Source organism: Carassius auratus, chromosome 16 (genome assembly GCF_003368295.1).
Source record: "Carassius auratus strain Wakin chromosome 16, ASM336829v1, whole genome shotgun sequence".
Taxonomy (NCBI): domain Eukaryota; kingdom Metazoa; phylum Chordata; class Actinopteri; order Cypriniformes; family Cyprinidae; genus Carassius; species Carassius auratus.
In genome coordinates this window covers 11,214,137-11,235,603 of record NC_039258.1, presented here as the reverse complement: position 1 = coordinate 11,235,603, position 21,467 = coordinate 11,214,137, and the positions used below count along the sequence as shown (strand labels likewise).

General features: G+C 37.0%; 1 protein-coding gene across 7 annotated transcripts in view; it reads left to right on the top strand.

The window, feature by feature from the left end:
• The first annotated feature begins 3,078 nt into the window (after window positions 1-3,078).
• Window positions 3,079-21,467, top strand: part of LOC113116141 (phosphatase and actin regulator 4B-like) — a 41,188-nt gene continuing 22,799 nt past the window's right edge. For 2 of the 7 annotated variants that reach the window (XM_026284072.1, XM_026284076.1), the window contains exons 1-3: window positions 3,079-3,205; window positions 12,854-12,968; window positions 13,465-13,509. In XM_026284072.1, the coding sequence (XP_026139857.1) occupies window positions 13,497-13,509 (13 nt within the window). In that variant the 5' untranslated portion in view covers window positions 3,079-3,205; window positions 12,854-12,968; window positions 13,465-13,496. Of the gene's footprint in view, window positions 3,206-3,436; window positions 4,130-5,457; window positions 5,593-5,646; window positions 5,668-12,853; window positions 12,969-13,464; window positions 13,510-19,089; window positions 20,100-21,467 lie in introns of those variants that run through there. The other 5 variants (XM_026284073.1, XM_026284078.1, XM_026284074.1 and 2 more) reach the window with 4 other exon arrangements.

The window sequence follows — 21,467 nt, the reverse complement described above, 5'->3', positions numbered from 1 at the left end:
TCTGAATCCGATATATAAAAAATGCTTATAATATAGATTTATTTAAAGAAAAAATCAAAACAGTCTTCCAGAATTATTGCAAAAAAATATTTATTTTAAATTTTCCTAAATATCCTATTTGTAAAAAAAAGTATCAGGAAAGCTCCCTTACAACATAAGCGATAGCACAGTGGTTTCCCCTCATTTATTAATTAATCGCACATCAAATGTGGAGAAATTACTCTGAAAAGATAATTTAAAGTCATTGTTGTGCAAAGCATCAAACAGAGATTACAAAAAGTAGGTTCAGCAAGAAATATTTTGTTTTGATAGAATTTATTACATATACTCTTATACCATGTAGTAAATGCTGACAGAATTGTCATTTTTGGTTTGGTGAACTATAACTTTAATGATTATTTTCTTAATTTGATTATTACTATGAAAATATTAAATTATTTATTAAATGAAATGATACTCTGAATAATAAACTAAAACTGCCAGTAGGTGGTGGTAAATGTCTTAATGATTAAGTCATCTAGTTATTTATTCATTCGTTCAAATGGCTGATTCATTTAGGAGTGAAGTAAATGGTTCTTTATGAATGGTTAATTGAATCATTAGGCTTGTTCGACTTGATGCTGGTAATCAACATCACACCGATCAGTGCGTGACATCAAAGTACCGCAAGAGCTTTTGATAGCATACTTGTGCTTTTGAATTGTACTTTGATGTCATGGAACGATCGTCTGTGTGGCGCCACTTCAAACACAGTGCATTAGCCATGGCATTAGCCAATGGTTCAACGCGCCAAATTCGTTCAGAACGTGGGTTAAGAAATGAAATGGCTCTGTGGGTTAGACGATGAACACTTCTGATTTATCTTTATATGTTGGTTGGCAAAATTGAGCAAAACAGACAACATTGTGTCTAAAATAACACAATATTAAGTTCTTAATGAACTGTTGTATAAGATGAGGATCACATTTGCAGCCTACAGTGTGATATTTCTTAACTATGTGATGTAAAAATGAGACAAAATTTCAATTTTGCTCCATTTCATGAATTTCAGGGATATTTTCTAGGCTCCATCAAGCAGTAAATTGTTGCTCTGTTTCATATTAGTCATCGATCACTGTATGAAATGGCAGAGGATACACATATGTGGGGCGGGGCAAGTGCATTAAATGCGTTAATAATTTTATTTTTTTCCATAATTAATTAATCTAATTAAAGCATTAAATTACCAGCCCTATTTAGCTACAACCGATTCTAACGTTCCACAATTGTTCTTTTATCGTAGGCCTACTTTATCTAAAAATAGTATGACTGTCATAAACTCATCATCTTTTTACTTTACTTTTCTCATTTACATTTGCACAAGACGGGTGTTCAAAAGCAGAGAAGAAAAAAGAAATGCAAAAGAAAAAAAAAAGACTCCATTAGCACTTCTCTACAGTTCCACTGGGTGACAGTATTCTGTTACTATCAATTCCCAACAGGAATTACTTTTAAATGACAACACTTACATGACAAACCTATGATTTTTTAATTTTGGTGTAGTGTAGTTAAATGTTAGTTCCATGCTGTGTTAAATAAAACCTTTGGATGTCAGCAGATATTCAATCCTAATTAGTTGTGACTTTTAAAATCTGAAAAGCACAGACATTACTACCAGTATTGAACCTTTGCATTTTAAAAGTGGTTTTCAACTACATTTGTTGTTATTGTTTTACAACTACAATGACACTTAGAACAATTTGTAAAAGTAAGCGCAAGTTCCAAAAAATTGCATTTCTGGGTATACAGTAGAGTCTACATGTAAGATAAATTCTAGTTAATACATCAAGACATTGCATGAAGCACTTATGGAGTCATGTGGTTTCAGCCTCTCTTTGACTCATCTGACCACTTTAACTATTAAGGTTATCTCACTATACAATTTCCACTGACTCACCACTCTATACATTACAGGTTGAAAGTTCACAAGTCCTGTCACTGGTGTGACATTGCAGATTTAAGCCCGTTGCATGAGTATGACCTATTTTAGTCACATGCAGATGAAAATGATGATTTTCCTTTCTTTTTTAACAGGCCTCTGGCTATTTTTCTATGACATGTTCTTTAAAGTAAAAATATATATATATTATTTGTACAGATTTGTAGAATTTTTAATATAGTTTTAAGGCAAACTACAATATACTTATCTTACATAACTGTTTCTCAAAGGAGTGCTTTTCCACTGGGATAGAAAAAAAAACATCCACCAAACACTACACAAAACTATTAGAATATTATAAAAGGCTTAGTTTTATATATTTACTTCATGGTTTATTACATGTTATTTGTAAGACAAAAGGATGCTACATCCATAGACAAAATGGATCGTTCACTTAGATCTGTAAACAGTTTTGTGAGTATTGCTAAATGTGAGACATTTTGTGAGTATGCAATATGTGTAACATAACCAGTAGATGTTTTGTTTTGAGATACATACAATGTACATTAAGTCTGTCTATGCATGAATCATTTTTTATATATATTTTTTACAGCCATAGACTGTTGTTATATTTTACTCTGTTTATTATATCTTGACCCATCTTAAATTTAAGACAGTGATATTCATCAAGATAAATGTCCCTTACATCTATATCTAGCCTATTCTTTTGACCATTAAAATGGTTGCACCATTCAGTAATGGCTAATTTCTACCTCCTTGTAAGCTAAGTCATAGCCTAATAAGTAGTACATACAGATAAAAACTTAAGATGAAGTATAAAGGGAAAAAATCCCATTTAAATTTCTTGATGTTGCTAAACTTTAATTTTTAAATATTTCGCATCGGTTTCAATTCCGATTTATTCATAAATTGAGCGATTAGTTATTGCATACCGAAACATAATTTAGAACAATTCTTAACAAATCCACATGCATGCATACAAAGCCATAAAGAGAGCGTGAGTTGCAGTGTTTCGTTTCCCCTGCAGCGCCTCATGGGTAATGAAGTCAATTACGATGATGTAGACAATGGAAACGATTCGAGTTTTTTAAAACTGAAAACTACAATTACCATACTTCCTGTCCTTTGATTTCCGGAATCTTTGGGAAAAGTTTCAATGGGGGTTGGAAAAAGAGAGTAATGAAAAAGTATCCGTGTTGTCGTATATATGAAGTGAAACTAGACGGGGGAAGAGGAGGGCCAGTGCAACAGACTTAAAAGGGGAAGGTAAGCGATGTTACCTATTAACCAGATGATGTATGCGCAGGTGAATCGCATTGGAAATAAAGTTGCTGCAGTGCAAACCTCAGCTTTTGTAATTGTTATGCACATAAAAATGTATTTTCGTCATATGCATTTCCCTCATACGCACAGTAAAACGTGTATGTTATGTTTTAGTAATATGTGAAAAAAAAAAACACTGCATCATTCATTGTGCTCAAAGTTGTAGCTAGTGGCGCTGCGCTCATCTTGATGCTCCGCAGAATCTCTGCATGCTTGCGCTCCGTTTTTTCCCAATTGCATGCGTTCAGTGTTTGTAATAACCACTACGAACCGCATTTCCCCTTTAATCTGGCATTAATTCCTGATAAGATCGGTGAACCTAGAACACGTGAAAATATTTGCAGTTAGGATGATTCGTTGACTTTTCAGCATCGCAAGAGAGCTGTGCTTCTACGAATCTGTATTTGTTTACGGGTTTTTTCCCAACGGAAAATATATGGAGACCGAAGCCCCTCGTTTTAATTTGATAGACAATACTCCGTGGTTTCAGAATGCATCACCGCTCATTTTCAGGTCCATTTGAAATCCGAGCGATCAGGAGCACGCGCCTCCACTCCACTCGCAGTGAGCATTTCGCATCTACCGCCTGTTTTTTTTTTTTTTTTTTCTCTTTTGTTACTCAAAATCTATCGCAACCGTTTACCTGAGCCGGTGTCTGATCTTATCACATGCAAAGACTGATCTCGTAAGCTTGTGTAACATAGAAGCAGATTTCATCCCGAGAGCATCTCATTTGTTGGTGTAGGAGTCGTTTTGAGGAATTGATCAGCTCGGAGCTCCATCATTCATCACTCAGTCATTGCTTCAGTGAAGCTCTAATTTCTCTTGTGCCCTAGTGAAAGATTGAGATGGATTGGCGGTCGCAAGGTAGGATGAAGGACACTTGTTTAGCTGTTTAATTTTAAGAAATATCTTCGTTGCTCTGTGTGGTTGCAGATTGTGTTATTTTACTCAGAACGCGACACAAACGCTGACAAGTGCTTTAGTGAACATATCAGGGTTTTAGATTTTTATTGATGCAGAGACACTAAGCAAAGCAAGAACCTTCAGTATGAAATTTTGTGTTGTTTTTTTTTTTTTTACAATAATTTTGATTTAAAAATATATTTTTTTTAATTAATTTTAGTTTACTTCAGTGCTTTATGTTGCTTTATAATAAAGTATTTTATAATAGATTGTCTATAAATAGTTTTATAGTGCATTTTACTGTATGTTCTGCTTATTTAAAGGTGTCATTTGATGTTGCTTAAAAGAACATATAGTGTAATGATGTGTATTTGGTGTAATGAAATGTTTGTGGTTTAAGGTTAAAAACACTTTATTTTCCACATACTGTAAATTATTGTTTATCCTTTATGCCCCATCTTTCTGAAATGTGTCATTTTTTACAAAGCTCATCGGTCTGAAAAGTGAGGTGTGCTCTGATTGGCCAGCTATCCAGTGCTTTGTGGTTGGGCAAATACCTCATACGTGTGATGGTTTAAGCATGCTATCCCTTTCAAAAATTTCTTTTCAGCAAGGTGTTATGACATTTTCCAGCAAGAACTAACCAGCCAAATTTTGGTTAATATGGGTGTTGAAATATGTCCCGTTTTTGGAGTGAAGCAGGCCTAATTGTGGTTCCAACCCCATCATATGAGAAAGGTAACTTTTTTTTTTTTTTTTTTTTTTTTTTTTTTTTTTTGTTTGTGGTGTGGTGATTTTGTTTGAATATATAAGTGATTCATTCAGAAATGAACAATTTTTAAGGAAAAAATGGAAGCATGAAAGTCCCCCTCTAAACCTAACCGTCAGTGTGCCATAAGAAGATCGTATGAAAACGCACAGATGAGATCATACGAATTAGCCACAAAAATTTAAAATTAGTTACAAATTACCATGGGAGTGTGTGGCACTTTGAGCTTTTCTACCACCTAAACATCATCCAGTATTGATTGAGTTAGTTTGTGTCCAGGAGATCTCATCCCACTAAATCCAATTTCAGACACCCGCTTACTTCAGTGGCGGGAAATGGAGAGTGCTTTTCACACGACTCTATAAAACAGAATTTTATTAGGAAACAAGGATTGGCATCCCTTCCATGAAGCATGACTCGGTCAAAGTTTGCATGTGCCGTTAGTTTATCAGGCAATCTACAATATTCAATGTGAGAAATTGTTTGGTTCGAACCAGCGTTTTGGGCTGCTTGGAAAATGGGCCACAGGTCCCTGGGGTGAGCAAAGCTTTTCTGGGGCAGGTGTGGCAATGACGTACAGGCGGTTCGGAATGGGAATGTACAGCACCGTCAAGCCATTCTGAAGGGAGCCGGGGATGTGATATGCTGTCTGGAGGTAGGAACTACAGGTCTCGCTTCATAGTTCCCTAAATGGAGTTCTTACATTCTGGTTGAGGTCTCTGCTAGAGAGGTAGGCTAACTTCTAGAGCAATATTTTTTTTAAATTACAGTAAGATTGCATTTGAGTTACATTGGTAGATTGGAAGTTCACAGTAGATACTGTCTTCCCCCGCAATTGGCAAAAGTTTGTGAAATCGAACCTCTCTGTTGACCTCCAGTGCATGTAACGATTTTTCTGGCTGTCTCTGCCCAAACCTAAACACACAAGCAAGCCTGAACGCGCAGAGGTGGGATGCTATTTAAAGATCACACAAGCGTACCAGGTGCTCCCATTTCCGTGCTACGTAATTGAATCAGCACATCCAGTTGAAGAACTCGTCCTTCGATTTGAAAGTTCTGTTTATAGAAGAGGACTCTACTTTCTGTCATCCTTTCTTCTTTTCTGTCACTTGTGTTTGGAGAATCAATCGTGTGGTACTTCAGGCAGCTTGATGTAGGACACTAAACCCACTTTTATGTGTGCTAAGCTATTCTTAGGCAGTCAAGTTGTAGGCCTAGTTTTGTACATGCGAGGGTGGTGCCGTAGTGTCACTCTTTTAACAGCGAGCTTCTGGGATGTGTTTGAGCGTGCCATCTGCTCTGATACAATTTCTATTATGGTTTCATTATTTCAGTCATTAAGGGACATCAGAGATTTTAGATTGGGTCCAACAACTCAATATTTGACCTGTGGAGTTTAATTTATCTCAATTTTTGATTTGGGTATGGTGTATTTTTGGATGTTTTTGACAAAATTCTACATAAAAGCCAACTTTAAAGCACCTCTCCCACATTCTGACCTAAGTCTCGGATCAGTGCATTTTGCATCGCATCTCTCTCACATCTATTTTAGGAGCATTTCACCATTTTAAGTAAAAAAAAAAAAAAAATGCACTGTTAAATCTATTGCCCTCCTTTTTGCTGTTTCTTATGTATTGTCTTATTTATAATGGATGACTTATTGATATCCCTTATTGATGGTCCTTTAGCAAGGGAACACCCTTTTTAAAATGTAAAGGTAGCTCTATATATTCAAGATATGAACTCCTTTTTACTGTAGTCATTCTAAATATATGTAAAATATTTAGAATATACTAACTTTTTCACATTCACACTTTTTTGCATCTCATATGTCAACAGATTGTTATAATTTGTGATTAATCTCAATGATTCATGAAATTTTATTTTACTTTCCTTGTCTTGTGGCCTGACCTAAGTTTGAACACTCCAGTCTACTAAAGGCGGGTGTACACGGTGCGATTCTGGAGGTCAGAACATTGTGAGCCCACACACATGTAACGGTTGAGTTTATCCGAAAATCATATGGAGGCATTCACACATGACACAATTTACTAAGACTTTACAAACTTTGACGTAAGCATTACGTTTCGCGCTGTTCATAATAATATGGATTCTGAGGATGAAATAGTTTTCTTTGTGGCAGCTATGGCTTTTGATGTCCAAAAACAGAATGGAAGACATGGCAAAAAAAAAATGTCTGAGAAGCACGAACTTTCTGTTTTTTATAAACGACTCGAGGTGAGAAGGCTATGTCTGAAATACAACAGGTATATTCATTCATAAAGCTGAATGATCTGTAAAATTACTATATAGATTATTTATATACATGGTATGTGGATTTTGTCATCTGATTGGTCAACTTGAGATGGATCGCCAAATTGTCTCATTCAACCACACATACTGTATTCCACGAATTTTAACCGACGGCGTCCGATCTATATAAAAAAAAAAATATATATATATATGTGTGTGTGTGTGTGTGTGTGTGTGTGTGTATATATATATATATATATAATTTTATGTTCAGAGTGTGGACTGGCCTTGGCGTTCACATATAGGGGCTCAAAAGGAGAGCGAGACGTCAGAGACATGCAGAAGATGCAATAAAAGAGTGCACATCTGTTCTATTTCTCCTTCTGGAGATTTTTTTCTTGTTGATTGAATTTGACGGTAAGAAATTTTTACAGTTAGTGTTGTGTGAAATTAAGTACTTTGCAAGGTCATATGACATTTTTCTGAAGAGATTATTAAAACAATGTTTCCATCTGGTTTATAACAGATTATAACAAAACAATGTTTATATCTGGTTTTTATTATTTTATTTTGCTTTTATGGGTCAGCACCTGAACCGTTTGGTAGCACACTAATTTTGCCATGTGTAATTTACAGTATGAAGGATTTTAGTTCTGTGAGTGCACTTCCTAAATAGTGCACAACCGAGGCTGAGGAGTTAAGCACCCAAAGAAGAAATAGGCCAGTTACATCCTTTTTTCACACTTCATGTCCTGAGGGAGGCTGCGATGATAGGTGTGTGTGTGTTAGGGATTAGCATGTGTTAGGTATCGCCAAGTGTCAGGTTCTTGAGGTGACAATCTTTTTGCATTTTCAAATATGACAACATGCTCACTTTCTATTCCGGTGTTATTATATTGGCTTTGATACACACATTCATCTGATAAAAACACTACACACATGAGTGCTGCATGCATACATGCATTTCTCCCCTTTTATGGAAGTACCCTGCACATTGTTCCAGTTTACAGTGTGACTCAGTGCCGTTGATGCTTCTGGTTCAGGGGTGTGAGAACGGATTTATCTGAGACACACACATCTGCTCCCCTTTGGAACTGAAGTGTCTCCAATTCATCCTCTCGGTTCTTTTGCCCATCTAGCACATATTCCCATCAGCATGAAGCCACAGCAGCAGCATTTCTTCTAATCAAATGTGAGATATGCAATATGCAATGAGAAATGTTTCAAACAGTATTATGCTACATACCTCATTAAAATGAATGTCCAAATCAGTGAATGGCTTACATTTATGAGTTGTTTCAGAAAGTAATGTATTCATTTTTACTTGTATTCTTATTGGTTGATTATTGGACATATGTCAATTGTGCATGCTAATTTTTCCATTTTGGGATAAGTTTTTCCATTCTCTAACAATCACTTAACATTAATCTTTAAAACTGATTTAATAACATTCTCAAATCCATAACATAATATGCTGTGTGATGGCTAAATGTACTTAAGGTATTTAAAGTATATATTCTTTTATAAAACATCTTTAATTTTTAATGATTTACACGGAAGTGTGTGTCATTGTAAGTGTTAAATTGTTAATTTATTTGTCTTTTTGTCACTTATCAACCATAACATGAAAACAATCATCAGTGTATCTGCCACTATTACAAATTATTATTTTTTTCTTCAATTTTGTGTAGAAATGTTTACAGTTCTGGCAGTTTGATCAAATAATGATAAGAAAAAGAATGTAAAAACGAATTTAATCTATAAAAATAGAATTTAATAACACTGCTGTCTAAAATAACCAAATATCCTTTGATGTGTACTTGTGACATTTTAAAGGTATTTTGTGTGTGTGTTCTATTATTAATTTTAGAGAACATTGTATTGAAACTTATGGACAATTTATTGTTTTTGCCAGAAAGTGACAGAAGCCATAAAGTGGTTCCTGCAATGATGTTGTCTGCCATAACTTAATCGGCCTCTATCAGCTATAAATTTACATTATATATAAAAAAAAAAACGCTTTATTAGTCAATCGCTGTATGTAATCCAATCTTTTGTAACAATGTTTTCAGTTCTAGCAGTTCAATTAAATAATGGCTCATAATATCCAAAGTTGCTGTTGATTATATTCTGGTCTTTCTTTACACTGCGAATGAAGAGAGTGCTTTGCATTATGGAATACAGTGTCTGAAGTAATGTGATCTGTACATATAGTCTAGGCAAATATAGTAGATTAGGTAAAGTAGATGATCCTCGTGTAGAGAAAATTAGCATACAGTGCACAGTATATACACTGCAAAAATATAGAATGGGAGTATACTGTTTCAAAGTAGACCACAGGTTTTTCTGGATTCTTGTGGATTAGATGTAGATATACCTAGGCTTGGAGACCTAAAACACTGTTACTAGTTTGTTGCAGTGGCTGGCCAGATACGATCACATGGAAGGGTTGATTGTTTGATTTATGCATAGCTTTGGTCAGTATTACTCTGTGGTTCTGATACCACAGTCACAATATGCTAACCACTTGGTCCAAAACAGGAATGCAAGGCTTCCGAGACCAACCAACAATAAACCTACCAAGAATTCCTGTACAAGCCAAAATAAATCTGCTTAAAAAAAAGCACAAATGAAAACAACAGTTATGAAACTACTAGGTTTACAAAGATCAATTTCAACATTGTGAAAATGCAGCTTGATTTTCACACATGAATGAATTGGAGAGCATGTTGCACATAGTATTCCAGCTGCCTGGTCACTGCATTGTCGCAGCGGTATACCATGTTGTTCACAATGAGATTTGCATAAGGGCCAGTGTGGGCTTCCTGCAGACGAGTTTTTATAGTGTGTCCACGTCTGCAACAATAAGAGCAATACACCTTTTTCTTGAAAAGTCTATATTTTGCAAAAAAAAAAAAAAAAAATCCATCATAAAAGGACTGTCTGATAAGAGAAGGCTAGCTTTATGATCCAACTACCAGGAGGGTTGTGATGTAAGAGCTTGTTTTGCCTCTTAAATCTAACCACAATTGTACATGTAAAACTTCCCCTTTTTTTTATGAAGCCTAAATTACCAGAAGAAAAACGTCTCTTTTGCATGTGCTCTAGGTTTGATCATAGTTCTTGAGGAAGAGGCAAAAACAGATGACCACAGTTTTAGGATTATTTTGGAAACTGAAACCTCAAAAATGTGAGGCTGCTGGGGATAATGATCATAGCTGAAATAGGCTGCTTATGTCTAGCACTGCCAGCCCCGTGTTTACTGCATTCCTGCCTGCTTAATGTACAGATTCAAATTCTGTAAGCTTCAGCTGACTGTCACGTTTCATAAGAGACATGCCAGCATCCAGAATTGAGCCTCAGTGAGCTCTGATAACTTTCTTTAAATATTAACTTTATAACTGCAGCATGGTTGATTTAATAATTGTGCATGTACATAACCAAAAGAAAACTTTATGGACCATAGAGGTTATGAGTTAAATTCATTTAGCATGAAAATGAATTAATTTGAATATTGGTGCATCCCTCATTTTTCTTTGTGTTGTTGTTTTTAGTTTTGTGAAAAAGAATGGAAAAACATGCAGAGTTTTATTCAATATTATGGTTTATTCTGATGTATAAATATACAGTTTCAGAGAAAGTACATAAAAATTGAGCTTTGGCAATATCAGAGAGAAAGAAATATTAGTACTTGAGGAAGAAAAGCTAAAATTGAGAAAAGATAAATTGATCAAAAGTGTCAATAAATATTTGCATTTCAAATAAATGCTGTTTGTTTTGTTTTTTGTTTGTTTTTTTCAACTTTTTTTTAATATAAAGAATCCTGATAAAATGTAATCAATATTATGCAATGCAAATGTTGTTGGAGCCAGTAGCTTTGTGGGAAGCATGCCGACATATAACACCATTGAGCTACGGGCATCCCGAGGTCGAATCCTGGCTCGAGGACCTTTCCCGATTACGCCCGCTTCTCTATCCCAACTTCGCTTCTTGTCACTTCTACACTGTCCTATACTAATAAAGTAAAAAAAAAAAAAAGATGATAAAAAATAAATAAATGATAAAATAGCACAATATGCATATCAGAATAATTTTTTTTGAAGAATTGTGTGACATTGAAGGCTGGAGTAATGGCTCCTTAGCTATTATAGGAATAAATTGCATTTTAATTTGAAAACGGCTATATTAAATTAGAATATTATTTCACATAGGGCTGGGACAACACGTCGAGGTCATCGATGGCGTCGACGCAAAATATGCGTATCGATTCGTCGTCCTGTTTTTATTTCTCTAAAAAACGTTTGCAAAACGTTTACCTTATGTGCGCTGAAGATACGCGATGGCCGGATCATCATTCTATCCAACATTATATAACCAATCCAGGGGTTTTTCCGCATTGATCTTTTTTTTTTGGCGGCTGTCAAAGCCTTATTTGATCGGTGAGTGATGTAGAATAGAATGACTGCTGCGCATGACAGGGCGCGTACGAGAGAGAGCCCCGGCTGCGCGTGCACACTCATTGTCTTCAAACAACACAAGCGCTGTCTTGCTCTCTCTCTCTCTCTTCCTCGTGCATATTAACCAAAATCATTAGACACGATAGAAAAAGGGCGGAGCGGAACGCCAAAGTCTCACGTGGAGCATTCTGAGATTTTTTGGAAAAGCACTCTATGTATTGGCTTAAAGCCCTCAAGTTTACATTGGTTACTGTATTCTTTCAATTGCTCTAAACAAGTATTTTGGGTGACCTTTTTTATTGAATGCTAGACATCAAGTTGTTGTTATTTTCATCTGAAAGAACTTTTTTTCAGTAAGCTAATAATATCCCAGCCCTAATTTCATAATATAACCATTTTTACTGTATTTTTCATCTTGTAAATGCAGTTGACATTCCCTTCCCCGACTCTTTCAGTTTAGCTGGCTTTCGATTGGCACTGACTGTATTTTGTGTCACCTTGGGTTTGGTTTTAAATTGAGACATATGGCACAAATGACATTAGCTGAGCTCAGGTAAACATCGTGCAGTCTTCTTCTGTTCTTATCTCCCACTGCGACGAAGCAGAAGTCGAAGTGCGATGAGACTGCTGTCTGTCTGTGTTCGGTTTAATCGATCAATGCCCCTGGAGATATTCATTAGCATTCCTCTGTCTCGATCTCTCTCTCCTACATTCATCCATCCTCCAGTTCTACTGACAGTCCATTACAGTCTGATGTGCCCTGTCTGTTTTTTGTATCCCTGTGTTAGACATTCGCTCATTTTATTTGTGTGTTATCTCTCCTTTCTATCAATGCCTTTCAGATAATTGCCTGTCTTTTCTTTGCAGTCTTTACTTGCGCTCCTCTTCTCATCATCTTGCTTTTCTTTTCTCAGTCTCGCTGGTGCCATTTTAATTGAACCGCTACGTTTTTGTCCTATCAGTTGTGCAACCTGGAGGTGTGACACCTGATTTTAAATATATTGTATGAAGTTCTTTCCACCTTAATGGTGTGAGACGTGCAACTAATCAGTGTAGGAACCAGCAAATCTCAAAGATTAAACTTAAAGTGAAATAACAAGCATCTTTCAAGCGTATGAAGGGGTCTGGGAGTGAAGATTTCAAGGACGATGAGGGAACCTGGATTTGAGATTGAAGTGAGTTTTATGTTTTCTTTCTACATTACAGGAAAGCCCTGGAGATGAGCGAATGCACCCTGTCTGCTGCTCTGAACACTTTAATATAGACGAACAGAAGCACCACGGACAACCGCCCCCTTACAACGCCAATGACCTTCATCATTGTACGTTTGTCCATTCATTCTGAATAGATTCTGATGTGAAGCTCCCATTGGTGATTCATGAGAAATGTGTCCTTTTATGCACTCAAAAAGGTTACACATTATTATTATTTTTTATATATATATATATATCTGTATATATATTTTTATTATTCGTTCATTTATTTATTACATTGTATTTTAATTATTTTATTTTGCTTGTGTGTGTGTGTTGTAATAATGTTTGGGTCACTAAACCTTCACTTAAATGAAACATTTATTTCTGACATTGAATTCTGCCAGAGGTAAGGGAATTTGAATCGCTTTATGCTTAAGGACACTTCTTTCCTTTAGTAAATTGACTAATGCTAATGCACAGCCTCTTGTGGCTTATTGCTTTATTAAATCATTTTAATGCCATGTCATCTCTGTAATAATTAGTAATGAGTGGTGCTGTAAATGAATGTGCTGCTTATGTAATTATCTGTTTGTTTGTTTCTTTGTTTTGCTTTAATTATAGGATCCATTTATCTTTGAGTCTCAGATTCTGTAATGGAAAATCGAGGTGAGTATTTATTGCCATACTTTTCTTGTTACTAATGATGCTGAATAATTGAGAATGATTAAGTGCTGATTAAGCTCTGGAAACCAAGGTGTGATCTTGATATAACATGGCAAGTCTTGGTGCATTTTAACACTGTCAAAAGCACAAATCTTATACAGTGGGATGCAGCCATTGTAGACAAACATGTTATTTGTCAGTGGGTGCAGTCTAATGAGGAACAACTATATTTGATCTAAATGGGATTCCTGCAGAAGTAATTGTTTGAAGCTTCCTGTTGGCCATCATAATGCTTGTAAAGTGCTCTGTGTCATCCCGTTAGGAAGGTCATGAAGGCAGTTCCTTGAGCAGATCCGTGGAGCTTGATTTCCAGGTCATGTCAGGTTCTGGGTCTAGGCTGAACCAACGAGCTGATTCTCTTCTCTCTGTTCTCTCGTTCTCTCTCTTTGGAAGGATGCCCAGTGTAGGTGCTAACTGGGACAGAGAGAAGCAGGGCTTCAGTTCAGTCTTTTTTTCTAGTGTGGATGCATGTGTGTTCTTACTGTGGTACTGAACTTGGAACGGGTGCAAAGATATCAGAGATTTTGGAATGACTTGAGTTGTGAGATGAATAGGTCAGAGTTCCTTTTGTGATTGTGATCTATCCAACTTAGATGTACAGATTTTATGTAACATGCCGGAACCATGTAGCACAACGCTATTTTTGCTCTGCGCTCTTCCTTTGCTTGCCTTATTGCTTTTGTTTTTGTTTTGTGGAGTTGTATCATTGCAGTATCTTCCCTCTTGCTCTTTCTGTATCTGTTGCCCCAACCTCAGCATTATTATTGCATGGTTTGGGGATACCATAGCTCATGCACCACAGAAAAAAAGGATTGTTTACTCTTCGTTTTCTGTTACTTTGTAGAATCCTCAAACATTACATTTTTGTTCAAATAGTTTAAAAAGTGTGTTCAGCCAAAGATTATTACAGCATAAGCCAGATTTATTCTAATGCCCTGTTTTGCATAATTTTCCCATTTAGAAACAAGGGTTCCATTAACTACTTCTGCTGTCAGCTAATCACGGATCACATGAATTTGCAATTCTTTAACACTACCATTCAAATGTTAGTAAGTAGAGATGTTCCGATACCCTTTTTCTCTTCCCGATACCGATTCCGATACCTGGGCTCAGGGTATCGGCCGATACCGAGTACTGATCCGATACCTGGGTGTGTATCTGTATATACAGCTGTATATACTACTAGCCCTGTGTAAATTGCTAGAATTCTTTTTATGGTGTGCTTCAGACAGATCCCTCAATAAAACATGAACAAATACATGGTGAACTACTGTATTTATTACAGTATTTTTATTATCTAACATGAATTTGACAGTATTATTTATTTTCATATGCAAAAAAGAACTTCAAATGCAGCCAAAAATCTAACACCGCAAACTAAAAAAGGTATTTAAGTTTTACAATATAACTGTATAAAAAAACTGCAACAAATAAGTCTAGGAATATAAAAAAAGATCTATTAATCAGATAATCTCTTTACAACAAAACAAGTAAAAAACAAGCAACCATCTAGGCATAATTATTATTATTATAGAGACGTATTATTATTACTGTAGGCTACAACAGTAGCTTTATATATTGTCAATTTACTCATGTAAACCAAACATTTATTTTAATGGGCTGCCATGAAGATCTTTGAGTGTCTGTGTTTATGATATGACAGTATTCTCAAATGAAACGGTAAATTCTCATGAAGTGACGGTTTATGCGTTCGTGTCCTCATGACACACAGCAGAGACTACAAAACAGCGAGCTCTCGCGCATCTGTGCCAGTCACCCACAGAGATGTAGATTTTGCGGGAGTAATATTTAAATAGTATTTTGCAGTTTAATATTCACAGACACTAGTATATATTCGGCTACTGTCTGGAGCCCTGCGCTTTGACTTACACGGAAGCGACTGAACGCAGCTGCCGGTACTGAATATACTTGAGAGTCTGTAACTACCGGTACTACAGAGACATACTGCTAACCACTGATCTATAATATAGAAGCGGCTTCACTGTCTTTTGGCAGTTTAGAATGTGATGAGTGATCCAGTCATATATAGATCAGGGCTGCTAACGCGTTTTCATTTCTTCTTCGCTGCTCTAAACAGGGGTTGCTTGTGGCAACACAGCACAACTTCCTGTGTTTTCAATGCATTTTGAGCAGCGAAGAAGAACCGTGCAGCAGTTAGGCAAAGCTTGCGGTCATAACTAGGTATTTTTTAAGAAAATGGTATCGGATCGGTATATGGGTTCATGTACTCGCCGATGCCGATGCCAGAATTTGTTGTGGTATCGGAGATATTTCCGATACTAGTATCGGAATCGGAACAACTCTATTAGTAAGGTGAGTAAGGCTACGTTCACACTGCAGGACTTAATGCTCAATTCCGATTTTTTGAAAAAATTAGATTTTTTTGCAAGGCCGTTCACATTTCCAATTAAATGCGACCTTTTGTGATCTCCTGTGTGAACATGAAATGACCCAGCAGTTACCCACATGCGCAGAAGAGTACTCAGCGGTGAACGACGTCACTCGTTGTTTGCAGAAGTAACTAACGTTAGCTAACGTTAAAGCTGCAGTGGGTAACTTTTGTAAATATCTATTTTTTACATATTTGTTGAACCTGTCATTATGTCCTGACAGTAGAATATGAGACAGATAATCTGTGAAAAAAATCAGGCTCCTCTGGCTCCTCCCAGTGGTCATATTGCCATTTGCAGAAAGTCATCCGCTCCCGGTAAGAAACAACCAATCAGAGCTGCGGTCTGTAACTTTGTTTGTGTTCAAAATGTAGAAAAATTTATATAATAAGCAAGTACACCATGAATCCATTTTCCAAACCGTGTTTTTAGCTTGTCCTGAATCACTAGGGTGCACCTATAATAAGTGTTTATATTCAGACTATTTTAGATTGCTTCGGGGGTACCGCGGCGGAGTAACCCAGTACCTTTGTGATTCTTCATAGACATAAACAGAGAGAAGTAGTTCCGGCTACGATGTTCTTCCGCAAGACGCAAGCAGCTCTGTTTATTAACCGCTAGAGCGTCAAAAGTTACCTACCGCAGCTTTAAACATGGATGTCAACAACAGTGTAGTCAACAGCGGAGCTGTTTTTGAAATATTAAAGTTATTTTCCCAACGGAGCCAGCACAATTACAATCTTCTCGTTTTAAGAAGAAAATTAAAAAGGAGGAGGAGAGCAAGGTTTTTGGCCATGGCGTTTTCTGGAGCAGTGTTAGCAACGTCGGTACAGAGAAACGTGTGGGTGTGGACGGAGTCGCAGCCAGGAGTGATGGGATACTGATGTGAGTGGCTCTTCTCGTTCCCGCCTACTTCAATGCAGAATTATGACGTTTGTAGCGTATCAATGACGTACGGGTCGGATACATGTGGCCTGGCTGTTCAGACGGAGGTCGCATTTCAAAAGATCGGATACGTATCGGATTCAGGACCACATACCCAAGTGGCATTTGAAAGATTGGATCTCTGTCGTTCAGACTGTCATGAAAGAATTGGGTCGTTTCAGCTTGCAGTGTGAACGTAGGCTAAGATTCTTGAAAGAAGTCTCTTGGTGATGACTTGGACACTACACATTTAGCGTTCCTTTTCGTCTCGTACACAGCCGTATCTTTTCTTCTGGGAACAGTAGTACAAAAAAAAAACAACTGCGCAAATTTACAACCCCTCCCACCCCCGGTAGACTTCAAAATAAAAAATAAAGAATAGGAATAAATAAATGAAATAAAAAATAATAATAATACAAACAAATTAAAGGGTACATAACATACACAGTTTCACCTAATCTCATGTTAATCTTGAGTACCTATAGAGTAGTACTGCATCCTTCATATATCCAAAAAGTCTTTAATTTTATCATATTTATAAAAGTAAAATACAGCTTTCTGATTCTATCCTGAACGAGCTACTGGAGGAGTGCTGTGAGCGGAGCTATAATACTGATGTTTAGTTTTGTTCCCATTAACATATATTCACTTATGTGAATCTGATGCAATTGTACTTACATGAATGGGGTCTTTTATCACAAGGACCGCTCCATGTTTTAATAGCAAACGATGTGCAAATTCAGCATCGACTTGGGCCTTGTTTATAAAACATTTGTCAGTGAAAGGGAGGCCAAAGGGACTTGCTATACTCCGTTGCTGCCCTGAAAAAACAAACTGCATCCACTGTTCATGTAACGCTGGGTTCTTGGGGAAGATGGACACGGTAAACTTTCTCTTACATCCAAAAACACACTTGTTTGGAGGCATTCTCGAACAAATCCTATGAAGTGCTGCCGACGATTTCCCCATGAAGTGCGTTAATGTGCGCAGTCTCGCTCTCCTCTGGTTAACGTGTCCGTGGGCACACTTTTCCGAGAGAAATGCTCATATAAGGAGTTCCACTCTCATCTACGTCATTAGATCCACAATCAAAAAAAATCAGCCGAAACTTGTACCAACCCGGAAGTAAGATTTTCAGCACAGAAATTCTCAGTCATTCTTCCAAATTATTTTTTTATAATAAAATAATTGGCCATGTTTAGCATGAGAATCCATCTCTTTAACACTGTGATCAACTCTGAATATATGAAACACCAATGTACCCCCCCCCCTTTAAGTAATATTAATACATACACATTTTTTACAAAGATTTTAGAAAAGATGACACAACATTAAAAGCTGGAAGCCATAAATTTACAGTTTTTACATTAGACCAATGCAGAAACGAGAAGCTGAGAGTTCCATCGAGATAATGTCCAACAAATACACAGTCCAGCTTCCTCTGTTCTTTGTTTGAGGAGGATTCCAGCGGTCTTCTGAAAAGTTTACGTGGTATAATTTCACAAAGCTTGTCAGAACATTGTTTTTGCTTCAAATTATTATTAAATCATATTATATGTATGGTTATTATTATATAACTAAATGATATGAATGATATATGAACTATATAACTAAAATTAAATAACTAATTACAGGTTTAGATTAACTAAAGATGTCAGTCTTTATTTTTATTTTTTTAGTAAACAAAACAAAGAAAAAAAATTATTCTACTGTTTGTAATATTCTGTATGTTGCTCTAAAACAGCAGCAGGAACTTTTTTTTTTTTTTTTTACCCAGTCATTTAAAAATAACACATTTCAGATCTGTAACAACAATACTGTGATACCGTGAAACCGTGATATTTTTGCTTAAGGTTATCATACCGTCATAAGCTCATACCGCCCCATGCCTACACATATAAGTGTAATTCAGGGGTTTGGTATGGAATTGTTTTGTTATATGCTGTGGAATGAGAAGTTATGTCAGGCTTTAGGAAATGGGATTAGGAGTGCGATCTGCTGTAGTCAAGTTACACAGCTACACACTTCCACATTCCTGTTCTCTGCTAATGTACTCTGCTGGATAAAATTGCATTCTTGGAATTCCTGTGGATGAAGATTTGTGGATCACTCAGTTTCAAAAAAAAAAAAAACTTTTTTTTTTTTTTTTGAAACTGAGTGTTTGTTTAGGGCAAATACCTATAGTCGGTATAAATCCTAAAAAGGATATTTCACCCAAAAAAACATTGTCATTGTTTACTCCCCTCATGTCATTCCAAACCTGTCTGACTTTAATTATTTTGTGAAACACTAAAAGAGAAATGTTGAAGACTTGCTCCGTGGGGCTGGAGCTTTTAAGTAAAAGTATCATAATAGTTGTCCACATAACTTCCACAGTAAACAGCAAGCATGACATTTTCAACGCCTATACGCATTACGTGAAGTCATGGACGTGCATAGCACAACAGTGCAAGGCGAGCATTTCTGTTTATAAAGCATGTACTTTTTGAGGGTCGTTAGTATGTTCTTATTAATGTCAGGGAAATTTCACATCTCATTTAAAATGTTCACTGACATTTGACCTGTTTTTAGATGTTTTTGATGATCAGTTCCTCTTGCTTTTGTGTTCTCCATAACCACAATGTCAAATGTCCTCCCAGCTGATACCATTTCTCCCTCCGCTGGCAGAACTTCCCTTAAATCCCTTGCTCTTTTCTTCTTTGCTTTTCATTATCAAACGCAAGCCCCCACACACACTTTACACTTTGACCTCTGCTTTAAGGAATGATAGGCATCCGTCTGCGTCTATGCTGATCTGCTTTGCAAGCTCGTTTATAGAGTGGAGGGGAGAGAAAGTGCTATGGAGGGAGGGTCCCATGTGAGAGAGGGAGAGGGGGAGGAGAGAGTTGCAGGAGGAGGAGTGGAGGAAAAAAGAAGAGCTGTTGGCATGAGATCCACTCAAAGAAGAAGGAGAACATTGGGAGTTTGGGAACATTGACTTGGAAAGTGGAAGGAAGCATGAAATCGACAGAAGGTGACAGGAAAGGGGTGCTTTGAAGCCAAAAGAAAAAGCGGAAGGTTTGAGGGAAACTGGATTGCCGCTGCTGTCCACTGGGGTGCACCTGGGCAGGAGCTGCAAACAGAGGCCCTTTGGGGTCTGGAGCATGGGACAGACGTTCCCTCTAGAGACTGCACCTCAAAACTCCTGCGCACACTTGGGTGAGTCAAGAAGAAGGCCTGTGGACGTAGCATTTTAAGGCATCATATGCACACTTCAGGCATGAAGGTAGTTCCAAAAAAATAGGCAAATTAATCAAGCTGCTGCATTGCATATTGGCTGTCCTTTTAAGACAATGCAATTTCAAAGTGCACTGCTAAAAGCTCAGTAAAAAGAACAGGCATAACAAAAAGCGCATTGCATAATGACCTTCCAGTGTTCATTGAAGGTTTTCAAAGTAAATAGAAGATAAAAGAGGTAAAATCATGACAGATGAACACATTTTATAAATGGAAAAGGAAACAATTGTGAACAAATCTAAGAAGTCTTTTATGCTCATTAACTCAACAACATGCTAATGGCAATCTCTATGCAAAGTTTTGAGGTTCCAAGGCAGTCAAGAAACCCTCTTAGAAAGCAGATGCCAATGTAGGGAGCAAGCAGGGAGGCGGCTCGCTAGGTTTTAGAAGCGTTAATCTCAGCAAGCATTACCTCAGCTTGACTTCAACACAGCAGGAACTGGTTATGACTCAGCAGTGGGCCTCGACTGTGAGTGGAAGGAAACCAGACATGGAGACGAGCGAGATAGCGGTGGGGGTCTTTGAGTATCTGTGCAGAAATTCTTAAGCATTCTGTCTTTTTTTGGCCCTCATTACTTAACTCACATGATGTCGCATTGCGTGTGAAGTTACAGGATTTGTACTTTTTTTGTCAGCTGTGATCATTAACTGAGCTGACTGTGGGTTATTCTTGGTTATTCCCTTTGTAGCAGATCAGTATTGTTCATTTTTAATATAATTTTTGCTTTTGGAACGATTACTGTACTTTTAATTCAGGAGGCAAAGTCAACACTTTGAAACCCAAACTGTTTGTCCATGTTTTTGCTCAGTAGTTTCTTTGTTCGATTAAAGTGCTGTTGAGCTAGTCTCGAAATGCCATGTATCTTGCTTTACATCAGGTCTTCAGCTGTCAACCTTCCTTCTGTTTGTGGAGAAAAGCCTGAAGTCTGTATCCCGATGATCTTTGCACTGTTTCCCCCAGTGCAGGGTGTGAAACGCCACCGATAGTGCTGACAAACAAGGAGACAAAGCGCAGCTGACATTCAGTTACTGCTCAGAGGAAGCTATCAAACAGCACGGCAAGGTTTCATGTCACAATACAGGATTCTTTGTTCTCTCAGTAGACTCTGCTCACTGTTACCTCTGTATTTGTTTGCAGTGGTTTCTCCTTGTGGCAAAATGTCAATTCGCTGGAAGCATCTGAAACTTTTTATCCCTTACAACATGTCCAATTGGAGGCTCAGAAAAAACAGTCCTAAATGCTGTTAGTGATGACACAATTTTGTCTAACAACCATATAGTTTAATTTTA